The sequence below is a fragment of the Tamandua tetradactyla genome, chromosome 15, assembly GCF_023851605.1.
Source record: "Tamandua tetradactyla isolate mTamTet1 chromosome 15, mTamTet1.pri, whole genome shotgun sequence".
NCBI classification, from domain to species: domain Eukaryota; kingdom Metazoa; phylum Chordata; class Mammalia; order Pilosa; family Myrmecophagidae; genus Tamandua; species Tamandua tetradactyla.
Genome location: NC_135341.1, coordinates 33,390,699 through 33,414,279, shown reverse-complemented (window position 1 = coordinate 33,414,279; position 23,581 = coordinate 33,390,699). Strand labels below are relative to the sequence as shown.

The following is a 23,581-nucleotide window of genomic DNA, read 5'->3' as shown; positions in this document are numbered from 1 at the left end:
ACGCTCACTCTTCAGAGCTCAGGGGGAGATGGAGGTCAGAAAAAGGGGGGATGTTCCAGATTGCGATGGGCTTGGGGGCCCTCCAGGGTCTCGGATGGAGTTGGATGCCTGATTTAGGTAGCTGGTGAGCCGTCTGGCAGGGGCTGACCCTGGGGTGGGGGTTCAATAGAGCCTGTCCTTTGTTCCCAGAAGGTGGGGAGTGGGAGGGGAACCTTGGCCCTGCCTGTGCCCCACCCCCTTGGCCCGAATCCTATTCCCCTCCTGGGGGCTATTCTTCTGGCTCTTTCCCGCCTCTTGGGGGCAGGGGGAACTAAGCTGCCGGACTGGGAAGAGGGCCTGGGGCGGATCCCAGAGCAACAGGCTTCAGTCCTGGAGCATGGCTACTGCTCCTGGCTGGAGGCTTCAGCGGAATTGACTGTTCACTTCTTCTCCTTCCCGGCTTGCTGTTTAGAGGGGTGGAGAACTAGGACAGGGGCTGGTGCAGGTGAGGGGTGAGATCTCTGAGCTGATGGCTGGGTAGCCATCACCCAGGGCTGCATTCAGTTGGAGAGCTCTAAAAAGCTCTCATGCCTGTCAGCTCTTGTTCCAATGGGGCTGAGCCCTTCCTCTGGATGAGTGTGGGGCAGGAGGAGGTAGTGACCCAGGCTGACCCTACTGTCATCTGTCTCTGGTTGTGCTGAGTTGAATATTATTAACACATCCACCTTTTGTTGAACATTTGCTACATGTCAAGCCCTGTACAAAGCACTTTGCATGCATTGCCTAATTTAATCCTTGAACCTTCCAGATTTTAAGTTGAGGGAATTGAAGCTCAGAGAGGTTGAGTCACTTGTTCACCATCCCATACCCAGGAAATGGTCGAGTCAGGTTTTGAACCTAAGTCTCCCTTAACTCCAAGGCCAATACCCATTAACTACTAAGTCATATTGCCTTCGGTTAGGACTTGATTACCCATTATTGCTCTCCCCATCAGCTGCTTATTGGCCTAGTCCTGCAGCAGCAGAAATCACAACCATGAAAAGTTGAAAAGGTTGGGAAAGGATTTGATTTGAGGATGTGGTCAAGTCAGGGCAATGTGACAGAATTACAGCAGAGAAACTGGACCTGCCAGATCAGGCTCTGTTCTGCTTCCTTTGGAAGGGGTGGCCTTGCCTACAACTCAGATTGGGTTGGGCTTTAAATAACCTGGAGACAGGAGGTTAAAAAGTAAAGAGGTGGCTCGACAGGATACAGTCACCTTTTCTATTCCTCACTGATGGATGGAGTCACAGACTTATCCCATATGCCTGTCAGACCCAGTACTGTGGCAGTGTTGGAGGCTGAGAGGGAGCCCTGGTGCTTAGCAAGCCTCGGGTGTGTGGACAAGAGCAGCCTGATTTTGATGCAGGATCTGGATACCCTGTAGCTATTGCTGCAGAGGAGGGGAGGCTCCAGGCTCCGGCTGGCTCCCTTTGCCACGTGGACTATCAGTTTTCCCTTTTAGGTTTACATCATTCAGGTTACTGATGGCAGCCATGAGTGGACAGTCAAGCACCGCTACAGTGACTTCCATGATCTGCATGAAAAGGTAACCCTTAGGAACTGGGGGTCTGTGTCTCCGGGGCTCAGGGACTTTTAGGCCAAGGTCCCATTGTGATCGCATGTTAGTTTTAGGGCAAAACAGATTCCACGTCTGTTGTTCTTTAATAAACTGGTTGATTAATGTAACTGGCAGGCAAGCTGGTGAATCCCAGGACTTCAACTCCAGCGTGAAACAGTCTGGAAGCAGCATATATGAATTTCAGTTTTGAGACTGGATCTTAGTCTTAGCTTGGGTGAGAGATGCAAGGACCGTTTCCTGGGGAGGGCACAGTTTTGAACTTGTTCTAACTATAACTATTCCAGAGTTTGTACTTTAATACAGGGCTGTGATTTCATTACTCTCTTTGCTTTTAGAGAGAGCTGCCTTTCTCTGGATCATTTGCAACTGAGAGTTTTAAAGACATACCACTTCCCTAATTGGTTTTTGATTTGTAGTTTGGAAAAGATGGTGATTTCCTGGGTCCAGAGGTGCTCCTTTTCTGAATGCCTCCAAAGTCTGAATTTTTATTTCTAATACTAATTGAATTTGTCGAGGCCAAATCTCAAATGTGCAGTTGGATTACTAATCCTAACCATGCTGCCAAGTGGGGCTATGGAAGTTATGGTGAATGTCTGTCCTCAGACTGTTTGCCTCAGTTTGCCCCTTGGTCTGTAATTGACATGCTTATGTTTTTTGACAGCTTGTTGCAGAGAGGAAGATTGATAAAAATCTGCTTCCACCTAAAAAGATAATTGGGAAAAACTCAAGAAGCTTGGTGGAGAAGAGGGAGAAAGATCTGGAGGTCTACCTCCAGACACTCCTGGCAACCTTCCCTGCTGTGGCCCCCAGGGTTCTGGCCCACTTCCTGCATTTTCACTTCTACGTAAGTTCCTCTTGGGGGGTTTCTTTATTCGCAGACTTACAACTGCCAAAGTGCAAGGCAGCAAACCAGGGTAGAACTCAACTTTGAGGAGAATTGGGCTTGGGGTTTGTCCCTGAGGTTGGAAAATGAAGTAACATCGCTGTGGTTAGGACAGGGTATGGGCAGAGGCATGTTCATCAACATATTTGCCTGAAATTAGACTATGGCCACAGAGGAGTTTTCCTCTACCACAAGGCATTCTATTTATCAAAACAGCCTGTGGGTGTTTAAGCTTGGTTTCCATCCCAATGGATGGGCATCTATTAGGGATGGAATCAAAGTAGAGCTGACACCTGGCATAGAATATTTTCAAGTTGTTGGTTCACAACTCAAAACCAATCAAGGATCAGTCTGTGATAGCAGAGTATTTCTATCTTGGTGCACATCTTCATTGTCCACACAGCTAGGGCCTGAGGCTAAGGATAGCCGCCTTTAGTGTATTTCGTTGTGCAGCTGTGTGCTTGCTTCTGGGTGGAGAGACAGATTTTCTGCGCTGCTGGCAGCAGGATGAATTGTCAGGAAACTCAACGAGAGCACTTTGGTAGTATGAAAGTGAAACATTTAAAAAGTAGCAGTTCTACTTCTTGGAATTTATCTTAAGGAAAAAAATCGGGCAACTGCAAAAAGGATATAGATACAAAAGTAGTCATTTCCGGATTATTTATAGTGGCACAATACTAAAGACAATCCAAATGTCCCGTAGGCAGGAGTTAAAAAAATCAAAGGGTTCAGCCATACAGCTGAATAGTATGCTGCTCAGAAAATGATAATATAGCCGTGGTTTTGTTGACATGGGAAAATAAGCAAATAAAAAAAAGTGGGTCATAAAACAGTATGCAAACTATGGTCCCATTTTTATAAAAATTGTTTGTATGGATATATTTGCCCAAGAAAATTCTTGAAGGTATATACCAAAGTACAAGGAGTAGTTATCACTGGGTGCTAGATTTTCAGATAATTTACATTTAACTGTTTTCCCTTTATGTGATGGAGATAGGAAAGAATTCCCATTCTCCCTTTCCTGGCTCACCTTTTAGGAAGGGACCTGTGATATGGTCTTAAAGGTCCAGCCACGTTTAAAATACAACCTTCATGCAATGTTTTTAGAATAAGACAGCTGAACCTCTCTTGGAGTGTTCAGTTGAGGCTGGCAATCTGGTGATAGCAATAATCTTAGGCCACTAAGCTTGGAGGGGTCATGTGGAAAAAAAGGTGGATTTATAGATGGAGTAAGTATGCTTGCTTTGGATTTTATTTAGCATATGCCAGCAACTATGTGGATAGGAGCAGTTTCCTATTATAAACATTTTTTTACATTTTTTTCCTTATGTGAGAAAAAAGTTCCATTCCTTATGTAAGCCTTTCAGATGTCCTTTATTGCTTAGTATTTTAAGAAGTACTGCATCTTAAGAAAGCTTTGATTCATAATTAAAGAATGAAACTTGATAAGCAGCCCTTTGAAAGGGTAATTCATAGCTTGAGATGTGGTCCCTTAGGAAGAGGCAGTCTTATGGCTGCCTCAGGTTTGCCCAACTCCTAGCAGGGAAAGGCTCTTTTGAGACAGTTTTGCCTGAGATGGTCCTGGGGCTTGCCCGCTGCCGTTGCTGTGGTTTGAGGCATGTTCTATGGCTTGGGGCAGTCTGGGCGTATTTGAAACTACTGTTATCAAACAGACAAGGCCCTGGTTTGTATTAATCAAGTATGTTAAAAAGTAACTGAACCACCTACAACCTCCGGATGGGTCCCTGGTCCAGATAAGTCCTGAAACCTAGCCCAGCTTCTTCAGAACATCAAATGGTTCCCTCTCCCTATCCCATATTAGTGACAGATCCTTACAATAGCAAAAATTTAGAATGGCCATAGTCCAAACACCCCTAAAGAAAGGGATGGAAAGATCATAGGTGATGGTGGAATTATACATAGAAGATAGGACTTAGCAAATGAATATGAATGCTGGATCATTAAATTGATATCTCTTTTAGCCTCCAGTATTTTAGAGCAGCTAGAAGTAAAAACCTAAAATTGTAACCCATGTCAAAGTCTGAAATATGTTCTACAAGTAATTGTGGTTCTGTGCTTGGAAATTTAAAGCTTTTTTGTATATATGTTATTTTTCACAAAAAAGAGAAGGAAAAAACGTCAATTCTGATGATAAAAAAATATTTAATCCCTCTAGCCTCCTATGTTCTAGAGCAGCTAGAAGAAAAGATATGAGAGAATGGTATGGTAGCCCATGACAAACCCTGTAACCACCTGTTGAAGAGTACTTTGCAAACTATTGCTTTTTTATTTCTTTGCTTTATATATATGTTACACTATACAATAAAAAAAATGAAAAAAAAAAGTAACTGACCCATTATTAGATTAAATTGGAGTTTTTTGGTGCTGGATAGTTCTTTGTTGTGGGGGGTTATCCTGGGCATTGTAAGATGTTTAACAGTATCCCTGGCCTCTATCTACTAGATGCCAGTAGCACCCTACCTCCAGGTGTGACAACCAAAAATGTCTCCAGACATTGTTCAAACCTAATTGAAGTTCTAATCCAGTAATTCTCAACTACAGATTGCCCCCAGTTGAGAACTACTGGATTAGAACTTCAATCGGGTTTGAACAAACAGGCTTAAAAAGCTTGTCAGTCTATTCTAAGGCTGGCAACTCTCTAGGGAATGTTTTTCTTAACCTTTGTCCCATCAGTGTCCTCTCTGAAGTTGTTCCAAATATGTTTCACCTCTTGTGGGGCTGACATTGGACAAATTGGACCCAGGGAACTCTGTTTGGCCATGTGTTGTGGATTTAATGTTAATTTTTAATGTTATAATTCACATGCCATAAAATTCACCCTTTAAAAATGATTTTTAGTATATTCACAAAGTTGTGCAATCATCATCACTCTTCTCGGATGGGAGGTATAATTGTGGACTTGGGAGATAGACAGAGCTAAGTTCTTTTCCCAGCCCTGCTGCTTCCTGACAGCTTATTCAGGTCAGTCATTTAACCTCTCTGCTGCCCATTTCCTCTCCTGGGAACTAGAGGGTGATGATCAGAGGCTCTTACAAGGATGGCAGGAGACCATGCGGTGAAGGTGACAGGCTCGGGAGAGTGGTGGCCCCGTAGCAAGGACTCATCAGTTTGTAGCCAGTACTGCACCCACCTGGTGAGGACATGCACTCAGTTCTCTTGGGAGTGGTATTTGTAGTATTTTCTTATTTTAAGGCCAGTTAGTCAGAACAAAGAAGCTTTTTGAAATTTGAAAGCAGGTGCCGTGATGGAACAGTTGCCATCTTCTGTTAGATTTAGCATCCAGTTTATTTCCGTAATTTGTTTGAGTTGCAAAGTATTGGTGCTATAAATGATAACAGATTTTTTTTTCAGCGTACTTACAGTCTTGGAGCTCTCTTCAGTTAAAATGTAGGTGAATTTTTGCTTAAATTTGACTTCGACATCCTATACCTGACTCCTGCTAGAATGCCTCATCACAGACATGAAATAAAAGTTAGACAAGACTCTTCACCTTAAAACATGTGTCTTTAGACTTATACTCAGGCGATGGCCTCAGTGACATGTCATCGATTTCCTTGTTTAAACCCCACTGACGAGTACACTGTGCCCGAGCTCATGCATCTGTGTCATAGGTACACTTGTTCGTGGGGCTCCGCGTGCACAGACATGCTTAGGCAGGACGTTCGTTGCAGTGCTACAGCCTAACTAATCCATGGGCCCTTTAGATGAAGTGCACCAACGAGTGATCCCAGGCAGGCAGAGGTTGGTGGGCTGATCTCTAACACAGTTGGGGTTATAGTATGTTGCAATTAAAAAACAAAATTTTTTTTTTGTTGTAAAATATAGCATATATACAAAACAAAGAAAGTGAAAAGCAATACTTTTTCAAAGCCTGCTTCAACAAGAAGTTACAGAACGATCCCAGAGGTTGTCATGGACTACCATTCCTTCTAGCTGCTCCAAAACCCTACATGCTAGAAGGAATATTAATATAATGATTAGGCAGCTGTATTCATTTGTTAAATCCCATTTTTTCTGTTATACCTCCTCCTTCTCCTTTATAATCCTTCTCCCATTCTATAGGAATCTTTGGAGAATGGCTTTTCTGACTTTTTCAGGTTGAGAAGGGGTGTCCATACTGAAGGATAGGGGGATGTAATTAATTGTCAATCCTAGAGAGGCTGGTCCCTCTGGATTTCAGGGTTTATCTGACTTAGGAACCCTCTGGGAATTATATGTTCCAGGAAAGCATACCTAGTATGTGAAACCATTATAGAATCAGTTTGAGCCCTAGGTGTTCTTAAGAGACAACAAGGAGTGATGTTGATTGGGGTTTAGCAAGCCATGGCAGCACTAACTGAAGCTTGTAAAAGAGCAACCTCCAGAACAACCTCTTGATTCCATTTGCTCTGTCTTGACCACTGATGCCTTATTTTATTACAGTTCTTTTCCACTTTTGTTCAGGAAGGCATTGTTGATCCCACAGTGCCAGGGCCAGACTCATACCCAGGAGTCACGCCCCACATTGTCAGTTTGATTTTCACCTCTGAATGGCTTGTATCATGTAAGGGGGAAGGCAATGATTTTGCTTGCAGAGTTGGGCTTAGAGAGAGGAGCCACATCTGAGCAACAAAGAGGCTTCCCAGAAGCAACTATTAATGCCTTGTAATGAATGGTTTTAGCTTCTTCCCTACAGTAATAAGTTTCATAAGACTAAGCCTCAAAATCTAGAGCTTGGCCTATTTTCTTGGGAGTTCCCAATGCTTGGGAGGGTACCTGGGGAAAGTTTAATAGTTCCATATATATATATATATATATATATATATCTTCCCCCTTCAGATCCTCAAAGGACTCTGACAATATGTTTTAATTATCAGCCCACCATAGTCTAAGATGTACCCTGGTACTACACCAAGCCATAGATCATTATAAGCCCTCGTTCCCATTCTGAACTCCAGGAGTCTGGCCTGTGTAAATGAGCAATCCAGAGAGGCTGATTCAGACTATGTATTACAGAAAATTTAGATTCTAGACATAAACCTCTCTGCCTTTGATCGCATACAGCAGCTGAAGGTCTAGAGTACATACACCATCATCTTTTACCCTGCATTCTAATTTACCTTAGACCCAGCCAAATTGCTTCATTTTATTTAAGCACTAATTGAGGCCTGATCTCTTTCTCGGTTACTCAACTGTTGTTATATATAGCTATGCTAACTGTCAGGGCTGCAGCACTCCATTTCTGGGATCCAGAGCTACTCCACAGAGCACTCAAAGTTCCAAGGAAATACTAACTGATACGCATATAGCTCAGTATCCCAGAATCCAGAAATACATCCACAATGGAGATCAAATGTGGTTGCTATAAGGGCCCACAATCCAATCCAGGCTGTCATTTTTTTAATGAAGATTTTCTGAGAGAGACCTTACCATATTTGTTCTTTAGTTTCTGGCCCTTTCTGCACAGCCCATTGTCCCCAAGGATTATTCAGTTCATTGTGTACCCCTCAACATCCCTCCTTTTTGTAGCCATACCAAATTCCATCATATAAATGTATCACCATTCGCCATTGTACTTCTCAGTCAATGTATCCTTCAGCTCCCTCCATCTATTGGACATCGTAGATAATGTCCAAAATAAACCATGTCTTATAGTGTCTTTGCTTGGTTGTACAATAAGCAGCACTCTCAATTTTAGACAGTTTTCATTGGTCCATAATGACAAAGAACCGGGAAATAAAATAACACTTTTGAATCAAAACTACCCCCATCACTTGTCGTCCCCCCCACCACTTAGTTGCCCCTGGTAGTGCTGTGGTACTGTTGATGTCTTCCTGTTAACTATTGAGCATAGCGTACAATTTTAGTTTTCCCCCAAATCCCTCTACCATTGACTCCTTGCCCACTACCAAACCATTGAAATAGCTCATGTGAGAAACTTATTTATAATCATAAATTTACTCATTAGGATACAGGGCACTATACATCTCCTTTTAGTCATATTCACCTTCAACATGGCTATGTTACTTATAACCCCACTAATTCGTTTTCATCACTTCTATCCATTCCCTTGTATTTAAACTCAACCTGTTGGTACCTTTCCTCCATCTGTAGCTTCTATTACCTCTAGGTCTGCCATATTCTACAGCGTAATCTCTGAGATTACCTTTACCAGAGTTATAATAACAGAAACATACAGAATCTGTCCGTTTGTGACTGACTTAGTTCACTCAGCATTATGTCCTCAAGGTTCATCCACGTTGTCATATGTTTTGGGACATCGTTTCGACTCACTGCTGCATAATATTCTATCATATGTATATATCGCATTTTGTTTATCCATTCATCAGTTGATGGGCACTTGGATTATTTCCATCTCTTGGCAGTTCTGTATAGTGCTGCTATGAACATCGGTGTGCAAATGTCTGTTCATGTCACTGTCATCAACTCTTCTTGGTATATACTGAGTATGGGTGTTCTAGTTTGCTAGCTGCTGGAATGCAACACACCAGAGAATGATTGGCTTTTAATAAAAGGGAATTTATTTCATTAGTTCTTCAGAGGAAAGGCAGCTAACTTTCAACTGAGGTTCTTTCTTACGTGGGAAGGCACAGGGCGATCTCTGCTGGCCTTCTCTCCAGGCCTCTGGGTTCCAACAACTCTCCCCCTGGATGATTTCTTTCAGCATCTCCAAAGGCCTGGGCTGAGCTGCAAGTGCTGAGATGAGGTATGCTGAGCTGCTTGGGCTGTGCTATGTTGCACTCTCTCATTTAAGCACCAGCCAGTTAAGTCAAACATCATTTATTGCAGCAGGCACACCTCCTAGCCGACTGCAGATGTAATCAGCAGCAGATGAGATTCACGTACCATTGGCTCATGTTCACAGCAACAGAACTAGGTGCCTTCACCTGGCCAAGCTGACAACTGAATCTTAACTACCACAATGGGTATTGCCAGGTCATAGGGCAACTCAATATTTAGTTTCCTGAGAATTCGCCAAACTGTCTTCCACAACAACTGCACCATTACACATTTCCCCAGCAGTGAATAAGTGTCCCAGTTTTTCCACATCCTCGCCAACATTTGTAGTTTCCTGTTTGTTTAATAGCACCCATTCTTAGAGATGTGAGGTGATATCTCATTTTCATCTTAATTTGCATTTTCCTTGTAGCTAATGAGAATGAGCATCTTTCCATGTACCTTTTAGCCATCTGTATTTGCTCTTCAGAAAAGTGTCTATTCACATCCTCTGCTCATTTTATAATTGGGTTGTTTGTTTTTTAGTATGTTACAGTTTTTAAACATAGCTAATAATGTCTTTTTCATTTCGATTCCAACATTCTGAGGACCTCAGCCTTGGTTTTGTAGGGGATCAGGTCCCTTCAGCACAGGTGGGGTGGGGCATATAGGGAGAGTCACGTGCCCTATAGGTGGCCTCCCAGGAGCATCAAGTAGCAGGTGGGTCGTCTGCTCCAGGTGGGGCTGAGGGTGGTTGCCTGACTGCACACCTCTGGTCACAAGGCCACTGTGTAGCCAGTGTAATCTCTGAGGAGGTGAACAAAATACCTCTCTGACAAGACCAGTGTTCTAGATTGTTGGACTGAAGTGCTTCTTTGTTCCTCTCCCAAAGTGAAGATTCAGCCTGGGAAATCAAGTAGAAAGTGTTGCAGCAGTGTACACTTCCTGTGGCCCCAAAGATTGGGTAGAGAAATTGTTACACAATTTGTTTCGTAAGATTCTTCACAAATGAAATCTTGCCCTCTCCTTAGTGTGAGAGCCCTTGACCCTTACTATCTCTCAGTGTGAGACTCTTTGGCCCTCGCTGTGTCTCATTTCTCTGGGAATTCTGGCCCAGTGCCCTTAGTGGGGCTGATACCCAAGTGGGTTTTCTCCATGTTCTTTCTGAGCTGACTCCAGTTGTCCCAAGGAAGGGGAGGATTGTAAGGTACTCATCACAGGGCAGAAAGCCCTTTTCCGATGTGACACCTTACAGGAGCCCCAGTGTCAGTAACATTGCCTGAGAGGCCCCAGGAGCTACATTCGGGACTTAAGGTGGGTACAGGATTGGCTGCTCCTGGGACCTGCCCATAGAGCCCCAAAATCTGTATCTTTAACTGCCCTCTGGGCAAATCTGACTGCAGGGAGCGTTGAGAAGTGTTCATTTGTTGGTAGGAGTTGGCTCTCAGAGCTGCCTACGGAGAAATGAGCCTTTGGATCATTCCAGTTTCTTCTTTGTCTTCATTTCTTTGCAGCTGCCAGGGAGTTAAAGTTGTTTCAAGAACCTGAGTTGAACTTTAGAGTGAACCCATAGCTTCTCTCACCTTTAGCTGGAAAATAGCTTCTCTCACCTTTAGCTGGAGCCTTTCCTGCTCAGAGCCTGCTTTGTCCCTCTGATGACCCTCTTACATTTGGCCCTGCCTTCCTGCCAGACTCTAAACTTTTTAAAGCTGGGGCTATTTTTGCTCTTTTGATTTTTCTCTCCATTGGAGGTGGCGGGAGTGGGGTAGATTCTCACATTGATTATAAATTGAATTTCAAGAAGATTAAAGAAGTAAACACATTTTTAAACATGCCGTCAAGTACCAAAAGAAAATTAGGAGAATATGTTTATAACTTGGGTTGAAAGAATAAGGCCCAGAAACCACAAAGGAAAAGAATCACAGATTAAATAATGTAAACATTTAAAGCTTCTCTGTGTCAGGAGAGCCACCATGAGCAGAGGTAAAAGGCATACACAGACTGGGAGAAAATATTTACATTGTATAAACATCTGTTAAACGACCCTTTATGCATAAAATATAGTAAGAAAGAGACAAACAACCAAAGAGAAACACAGGAAAAGGACACTGTCTCCTGCGGCCTGGTGCCTTTCACGCTCCATAAACATGTGGATCGCCGAGATGTTCCTGTGAGTTAAGAGGGTGATCGTGTAGTCTCCATCTGTACCTATTTACGAAAAGGCCTGGTGGCTACCAGCTGTCAATTAGTTAAAATTCTTACCTGCACGATGTGGGGCTGTGGGGCTGAGGGTATCTGGGAGCCCTGCCAACCTTGATTACACCATGAAATGATGAAGCAATTGGTTGGTACAGAGTGAGGCCTCAGGACTGAGTGGCTGAGGGTGTCCCTTTGCTGTATTCTAGCTATATGAGATAAAGAGTTACAGCCCACCTCTTCCTCAGTTTGTGCATCCACGAAATGGGGTTCAAAATTGCATCTTCCTCACATGGGGTATTGGGAGGATTGAGCCAATACCTGCTGAGTCCTCAGGCATTGCCTGACATATGTTAAGAACCCAGCACATTAGCTGTTGGGAGAATTGAAGGCTTGTCCTTGTCATACCTCCTCTGTCACATCATTTAAAAAGGAAATCCTCCTTTTCCACCTGTTTTTTTTTAATGCTTTTTATTGTGAAATATATACATAGAAAAAAACGAAGAAACAGCAATAATTTTCAAAGTACAGTCCAACAAGTAGTCACAGGACAGATTTCAGAGTTTGTTATGGGTTACCATTCCACTATTTCAAATTTTAACTTCTAGCTACTGCAAAACACTGGAGGCTAAAAGAAATATCAGTATAGTGATTCAGCAGTCATACTCGTTTGTTAAATCCCATTTCCTCTGTTATAACTCCTGCTTTGATCCTTCTCCCAATCTGGAGGGATCTTTGGGGAATGCCCATTCTAACTTTTTCATGTCGAGAACTGGTGTCAGCACTAAAGGACGGGGGTATGTAATTAGTTGATAGTCTTCGAGAGGCTGCCCCCTGCTGGATTTTAGGATTTATCTGGCCTAGGAACCTCTAGAGGTTATAGGTTTTAAGAAAGTAAACTTAGTGCATGAAACTTTCATAGCGTCTCAGAGCCTTAGGTATTTTTAAGAGTTAACAGGAATGATATTGATTGGGTTTTGGCAAACCAGGGCAATTAAAAATATTTTGTTGAAGCTTACATTAAGAGCAGCTCCAGAATAACCTCTCAACTCCATTTGAACACTCTTAGCCACTGATGCCTTATTTTGTTAACACTTCTTTTCCACCTTTTGGTCAAGAAGGCATTGTTGATCCTCCATGCCAGGGCCAGACTCATCCCTGGGAGTTATGTCCTGAGTTGTCAAGGAAATTTTCACTCCTGAATGTTGTATCCCAAGTAAGGGTGAGGGTACTGATTTTCCTTGCAAAGTTGAACTTAGAGAGAGAGGCCACATCTGAGCAGCAAAAGAGGTTTCTTGGCAGCAACTCTTAGGCCTCATTATAGGTAGTCTTAGCTTCTCCACTACAGAAATAAGTTTCATGAGGGTTGGCCTCAAAATCAAGGGCTTGACCTAAAGAGTCCCCAATGTTTGAGAGTACCAGGGTTTTCCTAGTGGGAATGTTTAATAGTTTCATATAGTTTTCTTTGTTCACTCAGGGGACTCTACCAATACTTCATAATTACAGCCCACTATAGTCTGGGATATATTCAGGTATTATATTAAGCTGTACAGAATTACAAGGCCTCATTCCTGTTCTGGTCTCCATGTGTTTGGGTTGTTTAAATGAGCTATTCAGACCAGTTGATTTAGATTGTGTGTTACAGAGATTAGGTTCTAGATAAAATAAACCTCTCTGCCTTTGGCCTCATGCAGTAGGTGAAGCTGAGAGTACATATATATACTATCATCTTTTATCCTGTATTCTGATTTACCTTAGTTCCAGCTAGGTTGGCTTCGTTTTTATCTCCAATTGAAGCCTGATCTCTTTTTGGTTACTTTAACTGTTACTGTTTGTAGCAGTGCTGACTTTCAGAGCTGCAGAACCCCAGGTCTGAGTCTTAGATGTCACAGAGATCCTCAGAGTTGTATGGGGAATACCAGCTCATACACATACAGCTCAGTGTCTAGAAAGAAACCACTTCAAACTAAGTGTGGCTTCTGTAAGAGCTTACAATCTAGGCTCCAATGTTCTTATAAGTATTTTCTGAAAGAGACCATAGCATAATTGCCCTTTTGTTTCTGGCTTATTTTATAAGCACAACACGTTGTCACCAAGGTTTGTTCAGTTCATCGTGTGCCTCACAACATCATTCCTTTTTGTAGCTGCACAATATCCATATGATACGTATATATGTATCAATGGTTCACCTTTCATCTTCTCAGTCATTTGTACCCTTCGGTCCCCTCCATCCATTGATCATCATGGGTAATATCCAGAATAAACAAACCACTTACAGTCCTACTTGGTTTACCATCAGCAGCACTCTCAATTTTAGACAGTTTTCATTGGTCCATTGAGACAAAGAACTGATAAACACAGGCTCTCCAAATGTCAGATCAAAATTTCCCCTAATGTTTTGTCCCTCCCCACAATATTTACCCCTGGTATTGCTGTGATACTGTTGATGTTTTTCTGTTAACTGTAAACCATAGAATGCTATTTTAGTTTTCCTCCATATCCTGCTATTATTGACTCATTGTGCAAGATCAGACCTTTGAAGTAGTTCATGTGAGAACTTATTTATGATTGTAGAGTTAATTGGTGGGATACATGGCTCTATACATCCCTTTTCAATTATGTTTACCTTGAATATGGCAGTCCCCACTAATTTGCTACCATTACCTCTATCAATTCCCTTACATTTAAATTTAACTTCATTGGGTAATCTTTCCCCCATCTCTAGCTTCTGTGTACCTCTTGCTCCCCTATATACTACATTATAATACTCTTGAGTTTACCCTTACCATGGTCATATTAGCAAAATCATATCATACTTATCCTTTTATGTCTTACTTATTTCACTCAGCATTATGTTCTCAAGGTTCAGGGCCAGTTTTAGTAGCTGCTGGCTTCCCAGACAGTCTTTGACATGGCAAATTTCTGCCAACCTCCTGACAAGGGGCATTCAGCCAGTCTCCTATGGGCCTGGAGTTGCAGTATTTTTCTAGTTTCCATTCTGCTTTTGAGAGATTTCAGGTGTTCATATAAAGAGGAAATACTTAGTTTCCCTTTCTAAGCTCCATGATTCATTATAGGTTTACACTCCCCTCTCTTTTGCTTCACTTTCTGGAGAGCTGGCATTATAATAGTAGAGGGGTAGAGAGCAGGAAGTGTGTAAACCCTTGTGACTGGAGTGTAGGTGTACTTTCTAACCATAGGTTTTGTTTTCACTGTAGGAAATAAATGGCATTACTGCAGCGCTGGCCGAGGAGCTCTTTGAAAAAGGTACGTGGCCAAGAGTCTCTGAAATACTGAGCACACGTTCCCCAGTCCAACTAGGCAGACTGGCATCTGGGGGTGACAGAGGACTTTATCTATCAAGCTGTGCCACATGAGTCCCAGCCAGGGCCCACCTCACTGGGGTTACCCAAATCCCTGGAAAAACTTCACAGCCAAACAAAGTTGCCCTGTAGGGAGCCAGGTCTGAGAAGCTGTGGTCCTTTACCTTAGGACTCTTGAATCCTTGGGCTGGGAACTAACCCCAAGCTCAGGACCCATTCCAGAGCCCTGTGACTGGGTTCTGGATGATGAGTAGCAAATAGAAGCTGACCTTGAGTCCTGGCTCTGCCAGAGAGTATAATAATGCTACCTAATGTATACTGAGTACTCCCCATGGCCCAGCCTTGTGCTGAGCATTTTGTTGAGCTTCCACCAATGGCCATAGGCTAGATGAGGACCCCGAGTGTCAGAGACTCAGTAATCTGCCTGAAGGCGCTCAGATGGAAAGAGCAGAACAGGCTGAGCACCAGTCTGTCTGCCTCAGAACCCATGCCTGCTGGCAACCACCTGCATCGTGCTGGCATCTTAGGCTGGTGCCTAACTTTAAAACATTGGAATTTTAGAGATTGCAGAGTAGATCTGTCACCCAGAATGTTGTTTTTCACTAGCCCTATCTCAGTTTGGTATCTCAGATCTTGATTCTGGCCTATCTCCTTGGGGAGGCTCCCCAGTCACACCTTCCCAGGGCCCCTTCCTCCCTTATAATCACAAGTTCAGGGGCTGTGGTGTGGTAATCAAAGTGGGTGCAAGAAGCAGTCAGGCAGTTGCATGGTGAGGATGGGAGTGGGGCTAGACACTTACTCTCTGTCTCACTTGTAGGAGAGCAGCTCCTGGGGGCTGGCGAGGTCTTTGCCATTGGACCCCTGCAGCTGTATGCGGTCACTGAGCAGCTGCAACAGGGAAAGCCCACGTGTGCCAGCGGGGACGCCAAGACTGACCTTGGGCATATCCTGGACTTCACTTGTCGCCTTAAGTACCTTAAGGTAAAGGCACAGCAGCTCAGCCAGGGAGAGCTGCTTGGTCGATGGACATGCTGTGGGGCCTTATAGCTCCCTGATTGACAGTGTATGTGAAGGAGACTGTACAGGGCCATGGGGGAAGGGACAGGCCTCGTTCCTGAAGAAGACCGCCTCAGGTGCTCTTGAAACTGTGTTTCTGCTTGTGAGCACCAGGGGGAGGCTGTGACCCGATGTCTGTTTGCTTTAAACCTCAGTTTTAGCCAGCTTTGACTGGAAGTTTGCCTTACCTAGCTAAGCAAAGCTTTGAGTCGAGTTTGGCTGCTGCCACCACACTGTCCCATGAATGTCAATGGGGAATGGTTGTAACAGTATCATTAATTCAAGCTGTATCTGTGTCTGCAGGTCTCTGGCACAGAAGGACCTTTTGGGACCAGCAACATTAGGGAGCAGCTCCTGCCTTTTGATCTGTCAGTATTCAAGTCTCTTCATCAGGTTGAGGTAAGGTCCAGGGCCCTTGGCTCCTCATAGGCAGGGCCAGTCCCTGCACGGGCATCGTCTTGCTTCTTACTGACCATGGTTTGGGAGCGGTTTTGATGTCAGGTATCCAGATTTAATCGTATGACACTGCTACTGTCATGTTTAACAACAGTGTGTGGCAGATCCCAGCTAGTTAAGCCAGGCCCTTCTGGAGTCAGAGAAAGGGGTCTCTGCTGTTCTTGCCTGGGTCTGCATGTCTTTGCTGGCATGGGCATCAGGAGGTGTTTGATATAGTAGAGCACCTATCTGCCTCCGTCTGGCCCTCCTCGTGGGGGCGGATAGGGACATTATTTCAGCTGAAGTCCAGGAAAGTCATCTTGACGGTCAGACAGAGCTAATTCCAAGTCTGTATCTCCCAAGGCAGAACAGTAAACGGGCTTGGGGGTCCGTGGGTGCCCACACTTAACAAGAAAATCTTTGTGTTACTATTGAACTTGTTTCTTGATGCCAGTTTTTTTTAACACTTTAAAAATGAAAAGGGGCTCCCTGGGGTTGCCCTCCCTAATAACATGTCGGTCCAACAAAAAAGAAAAAAAATGAAATGCGGCTCAGGAATGAATAATAATAAATGTTTTATAGCATATCTTTCTTGAGCAAGACTTCTGTACTAAATCCTGTGCCCTCTGTCTGATGTGTACTCCTTCATTGACTTTTCTCACGGCCATGTGGAGAGTGCACTTTGCTTTCCACTTTGTAGTTGGGGAAACAGGTTTAGAAAGGGAAGGAAGTTTGGCTGGAATCACACAGTTAATGGGGGAAACTGGGATTTGAGTCTGAATCCTGAGCCTGGTGCTACCCACCAGACTGTTTTGCTTGGAGTATTCCTGGTGTGTCTCAGAGACTTTGAGGACCTTCCCTTGCTGGAAACTTGGGTCATGTGCCTTGGCCACTGCAAGCTAAATAAGGACTAGGAAGTTAGAGGAAAACCTGACCCAGCTCTGTCTCAGCAGGCTGAGGTTCCATCAGTCTGGATCTGTGGGTGTGTGGCACTTGGGCGGGTGGCTTGGGGAAGGCATTGGGGCCTGTACCCCATCCCTCCTTGCTGCTGGAAACCTGAGGTCAGTGAGTGAAGTCAAGTAAACAGGAGGGCCCCCCGCTCTCGGTGTGTTGTGGAAGCCCCTTACTCTCCAGCTTCAGTGTCCATGGCCCATACAGTCCAAGCAGTCATACAGAGGACTCTGTTTCCAAGGCCTAAGCAGTTCTTACACAGGAAATGGAGTTCCTGGTTCAATGTGAGTCTGAGAAACCTGACGCCTTTCTTATTAGACACTTCTAGAATATTTCGTCAGTGCTATAAATGAGAAAAAGACTTGGGTTTTGAGTAGCCTCCTGCCTTTAAGGATTTGGACCCACCGATTATTGTCATGCTTCTTTTGTGTATGGGTGACAAATGTCTGCTTGCCGGGACTCCCAGTGGAGCTAGGGTGTTGTTTCTGAGACACAGCTGTTCCTCCTTCCAGATAAGTCACTGTGATGCTAAGCACATCCGAGGGCTGGTGGCGTCGAAGCCCACCTTAGCCACGATGAGCGTCCGCTTCTCAGCAACCTCCATGAAGGTAAGCTCTGGTTGTGTCCTGCCTGGAAGACCATCTCCGGGACAGGGTCCCCAGGCTGTAGTCCCCACTACTGAGTGGACACTGTTGCTCACGTCTATAACCACAGGCTGGGCCTTCCCTGGGCAGCAGCACTCTCAGGCAGGACATCTCAGTCTTGACACGTTGGTCCGTGGCTCCGTCCACAATCGATGCTGCTAGCCAGGACATTTTAAGGAATTGGGGTTTTCCCCTCTAAGTAAAAAATACCCCTTTTTGTTTTTGTTTTTGTTTTTGATGAAGAACGTAAGCAGTGGTGATTAGCAGGACATTTATTACTTAGATTGGTATAAATGTTTCTCTACGCTTAAAAAACCCTGCTCAGCACTCATCTGCATCTTGTTCTCTGTGGACTTGAAGTGGAGCAGAGGAAGTTGTAGATGCACTAGGCCCTGTTGTTTGTATGTGAGCAAATAGAAATACTCCAATGGGCTTCTTTCCTGCTTACTTTTTTAAAAAAAAAACAACTTTATTTTGAAATCATTTCAAACTTACAGCACAGTTGCAAAAATAAAATCCCATACAGAGAATTCCAATATACCCTGCCCCAGATACTCAGAACCATCAATTTTAACATTTTACCACATTTGCTGTATCATTATATCCATCAGTCCATTAGCTAGCTAGCTATCATGATTTATCTATCTATCCATCCAATCTGTATGTCTGTCAATTTTCCAAACATTTGAGAGTATATTCTATACACCATGCTCCTTAAACACTTTATGTGCATTTCTTAAGAAAAATATATTCACTTACATAACACCTTATATACAGCTATCAAGTTCAATCAAGAACTTTATCTGTTTGTCTTTTGATGGATTGCATCTTAGTGATGTTAAAATCCTTCTCCAGGAGAGCAAAAGCATAGTGGCTACTTTTATGACTTGTTGTGTCTGATCAAGATTGGGGTTTGTATAAAAACCCTTTCCCTTGAGGTTGCTGGCTGAAAGAAGGTTTGTGTAGAGAGCGAGGGGACAGCCTTGTTCCTCTCCGAGGCACTCCCTGTGGCCCAGCTGAGTGGGCCCAAGCTTCTCTATTGAGAGAGGGGAGGTCTTGTTGGCATCAGAAGTGAAAACACGTTGATGAGAGTCTGTGGGCTTTGCCATTGCCTGTGCCTTAGGCTGTGTTTGATTTTAACCCTGTGAACTGAGAGTGGGCACTAACATTGCCAGTTTGGAAAGCATGGTTGCCTGGACACACCATGAATTCTGACCTTTGGCATCTGAGATCTCAGCCAGAAAAGGCCTCACCTGGAACCACAGGACCTCAGAGGCTTGAAAAGAATTTGCTCCTGAATCAGGGGCAGGATATAATCGAAGTAGCTGTTAAGTTGCTAAGCTTTTCAGTTATTTCACAATCGCTTAAGTACACATGAGCCAAAGACCCATTTTAATGCAAGTTCACTTCCACGTGCTAAATATGCTCAAGCCCTTCCTTAAATTTTGCAATGATTGTGTTCTTGGTGAGTGTCGCGTGAGAGCCCAAATGGGGCGCTTAACAGATGTTCTTACGCAGGAAGTCCTTGTTCCTGAAGCATCGGAATTTGATGAGTGGGAGCCAGAAGGCACAGCCCTGGAGGGCCCTGTGACCACTGTCATCCCTACATGGCAAGCACTGACCACTCTCGACCTGAGCCACAACAGCATCTCTGAGATCGATGAGTCTGTGGTATGCTCTCCTGCGTACCAAGGCGGGCCCGGGGGTTTCTCTGGCCTGACCAAACCCTGAGGTTTGGTATTCAACTTGGCTTTTGCTGAAAGCACCACAGAAAACCTATATCCAGTGCTCTGTTCATTGCCTGCGTTTATTTTTGTTTGTTTTGCGTGTGTGTGCATGGGCAGGCACCGGGAATCAAACCCAGGTCTCCAGCATGGCAGGTGAGAACTCTGCCTGCTGAGCCACCATGGCCTGCTAGCCTGCAGTTTTTAAGTTAATTTCAAAATGGAATAGTGGACACTGTGAGACAGTACTTAGAATCAGATCATGCGTATCAGTTGCATGTACATTTGATATCAGAGAAACACAGTAGGTGATAAAATTTACTCCCCAGGAGGGGAAGTGGAAAAGTCACTCCATAGATCACAGATAGGCCTGGGTCTGAGTGGCACCCAGATGGCATTTGGGCACATGGAATTGTAACTCCTGTATCTGTGCTTCCAGGTGGGTGTGGGTAGGGTTGAAGGACGGAATCCCCTCTCTATATGGAAACTTACCATTTGACATTTTTATAAGCCACCTGTTTAGTGAAACAGTGGCCAGTGCTCAGGCCTGAAGTCCCTGTGTTTTCCTCCAGATGTACTCTTGGGTGGGGTGGGGAGAAGCATTGCATAAGGGGCTCTGCAGGGCCCGCCCAGGAGTCAGCAGCCAGGGGTGAATAGGCATGAAATCCCTGCCCACCAGGTGTGAGTCTGTTCAGGGCTCAGCTTCCTAGAGTAATGTCATGTGTTGTTTATTCTTTAACAAGAAACTGATTCCAAAGATTGAGTTCCTGGACCTGAGTCACAATGGAGTGCTGGTTGTGGACAACCTGCAGGTAACGTCTTTGGAAACCAGTGTTGCTGTGGGCTTCTCACAAGGGCCCATTCCCCGGAGAGGAATTTGGCCATACCCCAAGGGTTTTCTCTCACAAGACATCTGAAAAGTGTTTGAATACAGCAGGAGTTTGTAAGTGCAGGGTCTGTGCTTCCCTTAGGGTCCCAGCAATGCATTGAGTAACTGTTGCTCTGGTTCCAAAGATTAGGAAAGATGCCTAAATACAAATGACACACAATGATGCACTCCCTTATGAAGGTGGGCAGCTGTGTTTTGAGAGCTCACCCCTACCTGGGGACTTTGCTGCCTCTGCAGGGGTTGCCACTGGGCTGTGGCATGTGCAGGGGGAAGAGAGGGGCCTCCCTTCTAGATGACCATTGAGTTAGAGCTGATTTACAGAATTGGCCATTTCTGGTTAGAAGCCCTTCACACCACTAGCGTCAGTTCCCTTTCTTTGTAGATTCATTTTACTCTTTGTTACTCATTTGGAGAATCATTTTACTCTTTGTTCCCGATGCTGCTGCAGCACCTCTACAATCTTGTCCACCTGGACTTGTCCTACAACAAGCTCTCCTCCTTGGAAGGGGTTCACACCAAACTGGGTAACATCAAGACCCTGAATCTGGCTGGCAACCTCCTCGAGAGTCTGAGTGGCCTCCACAAACTCTACTCACTGGTCAACCTGGATCTCAGTGACAACAGAATTGAACAGGTGAGCTGCATCCCAAAGGATCTCAGACTTTCTGGGCCTTGGTATTGTCATTTAAAAGAAGAGTGTTAAGCTTCCTTTTATTTAAAAGAAGCTGTCACATGTGTTGGGTTACTGGCATGTTAAGAGAAGGGCCTGAGGAAGTGGACCTCTTGCCTTGCAGATGGAGGAGGTCAGGAGCATAGGCAGCCTCCCATGTATAGAGCACGTGGCTTTGCTGAACAACCCTCTAAGCATCATCCCTGATTACCGGACCAAGGTGCTTGCCCAGTTTGGGGAGAGGGCCTCTGAGGTAAGCCACTGCACGGGGCCATCTGGGCCTGGGGTGTCAGCTCACACCTTGAAGCCAAGAGAGCCAGTCAGCTCTGAAGGTGTCCAGACCAAGTTCACATCTAAACAGGAGAGCTGGGGTTGATGCCTAAATGCTCTACTCTTTCCTGCTTCAGAAAGGCATCCCTCCTATCCAGGAGCCTTGGAGAAATCAGGTCTTGGAAGTCCTCTACCTTGCCATGAAAAGGCCCCCTCACCCCTGCCCACTTCTCTACTGCTAGGGGCCCCTGGCATGAGTGCCCCAGCAGCCTTCTCTCAGGGTGGCTCTGTCAGAGCTTCAGGCCAGACAGGCTCTCCACGAGAAACAGACACAGACTCAGACTGGGGAGGAGCTCTCCTTCAATTTTAAAATAAGCCAGACCTTGTTATTATAGGCAAGCAATGAGAACTAAGATTTTAAAAATAATCGTGTTTTCTGGACAACTGGAGATTTTGAGTGCGTTTTGGTTTGCCTGCTTTGCCTGTCTACCCTGCCACCCTGCCAGCTGAACCAGCCCTTAGCTAGGCCCAACCCATCTCTGCAGCCTCGAGCACGCCCCTCCCCCACTTTCTGACTGGGTCCTTAGAGCCTCCCTTCTCCCCACATGCGGGGCCAGAAGATGCCCCTCCCCTTTCCCATGTCTTTATTCAGCCCCGAGTGTACTGTCACCAAGACTTAATTTTCATAAAGATGTCACCTCCTCCTCCTTCCTGGACTGCAGACTAACTTCGGGAGGCTCCGAAGCCATGTAGTGCAGTGTAAATGCCTCACTAGGCCCCCAGGACCTTCCCTCATTTGATCCAGTTGCTACCCCAGCCCTCCCTGCTGCTGCCGGCTTACCTGCATCTCCCTCCTGCACTCACCGATCCGGCTCTCCGCGATCTCCTGACCACTTTCTTCTTGCTTGCTTCCCCTGCTTTTGCCCTCCCATTTCCCCTCCCAGAGGCCCTCTTCTTGCTCTTTGATGATCTGAGTTCTGTTTGTAATTGGGGGCTTTGTTTAAGTCACCAGCTTTCCTCAGCTCACCCATCCAAGAGGACTTCTTGGAGGACTTGCTCCCACTGCCTCCCTACCTTGGAGAAGGACTACTGATGCACTAGGCAGTGCATTTACTGCCTGCGTTCTGCCAGCGAGCTCCCAGGTCCCTTTGCATAGGTGGTGAAGAGATCAAGTCCTGTATCCTTAAAGAACCTGGCCCAAAGCAGGTGTCATGGCCACAACTCAGTGGCATTCCCCCACTATCCCAGTCCCACCCTGTTTGCCAGCTATCATGCCGATAGCTTTCTGGACTCTCTGTAGGTCTGTCTTGACAACACAGCAACCACAGAGAAGGAGCTGGACACCGTAGAAGTGCTGAAAGCAATTCAGAAAGCCAAGGAGGTCAAGTCCAAACTGAGCAACTTGGAGAAGAAGGTGAGTTTTTAATGGAGGAAGTGGGAGGAGTGGCTGTGAAAAGCCAGCCAAGGAAGGGACTGGATTTTAGTGGAATTGGGCTTGGGATTACTCAGAGCCACCAAATTCTGGCTGCACCACTCCTGGCTGCATGATCGTGGGCAAGTCATATCCCCTCTGTTCTCACCTGTAAGATGGGGATAACAGGAGTACCTGCAGCACAGGATTGCTGAGGGGATCAGGTGAGAGCATCTTCATCACCTGTACTGTGAGAATCATTGCTCCTTCCTCCCCATGTCCCTGGTCATGTTGAGTTCTGTTCTTCCTGATCTTTCTTTTCTCTCCTGGGCTGACTCAAACACTCCTCTTCAGGTTGGCGAGGATTTCCGGCTCTCAGCTGCTCCCTGTGTCAGATCCAGCAGCTCCCCTCCCACCGCCGCTCCCACCTCTGCCTCTCTGCCCCAGCCCATCCTCTCCAATCAAGGTAATCGTGTATGTGTCTTGCTGCCTAGCAGAACCGCACACACCTCGCCTGTGGGCTGGGGAGGGGGCAAGATGCCGATACCTGTTCCCTACAGGGCTCAGGCACAGGGAGGGTGCAGTCTGTCTCCAGGCCAGCCCCTGATTTCAGCTCTGCTATTTGCTGACTGAGGACCCCTGATTGCTTTGACATCCACATCCAGTTCCTGTAGGATACTGTGGGGTGTTAAAGGGGCCTTGAGCCTGCTCTAAGAACAGGCGTGGGGATGTTGGCTCATAAAGACCCCTGTGTTCTCCTTGGGTAGTATGGGCAGGTGGGCTCCTCGTTA

General features: G+C 45.2%; 1 protein-coding gene across 3 annotated transcripts in view; it reads left to right on the top strand.

Moving 5' to 3' along the window:
* The window catches only part of NISCH (nischarin), a 37,436-nt gene that overhangs the window by 739 nt on the left and 13,116 nt on the right, over positions 1 to 23,581 (top strand). For all 3 annotated transcript variants that reach the window (XM_077129050.1, XM_077129051.1, XM_077129052.1), the window contains exons 2-13: positions 1,484 to 1,567; positions 2,262 to 2,444; positions 14,636 to 14,684; positions 15,558 to 15,721; positions 16,100 to 16,195; positions 17,695 to 17,790; positions 19,345 to 19,497; positions 20,294 to 20,362; positions 20,888 to 21,073; positions 21,234 to 21,362; positions 22,680 to 22,793; positions 23,145 to 23,256. In XM_077129050.1, the coding sequence (XP_076985165.1) occupies positions 1,484 to 1,567; positions 2,262 to 2,444; positions 14,636 to 14,684; positions 15,558 to 15,721; positions 16,100 to 16,195; positions 17,695 to 17,790; positions 19,345 to 19,497; positions 20,294 to 20,362; positions 20,888 to 21,073; positions 21,234 to 21,362; positions 22,680 to 22,793; positions 23,145 to 23,256 (1,435 nt within the window). The remainder of the gene's footprint in view (positions 1 to 1,483; positions 1,568 to 2,261; positions 2,445 to 14,635; positions 14,685 to 15,557; positions 15,722 to 16,099; positions 16,196 to 17,694; positions 17,791 to 19,344; positions 19,498 to 20,293; positions 20,363 to 20,887; positions 21,074 to 21,233; positions 21,363 to 22,679; positions 22,794 to 23,144; positions 23,257 to 23,581) is intronic.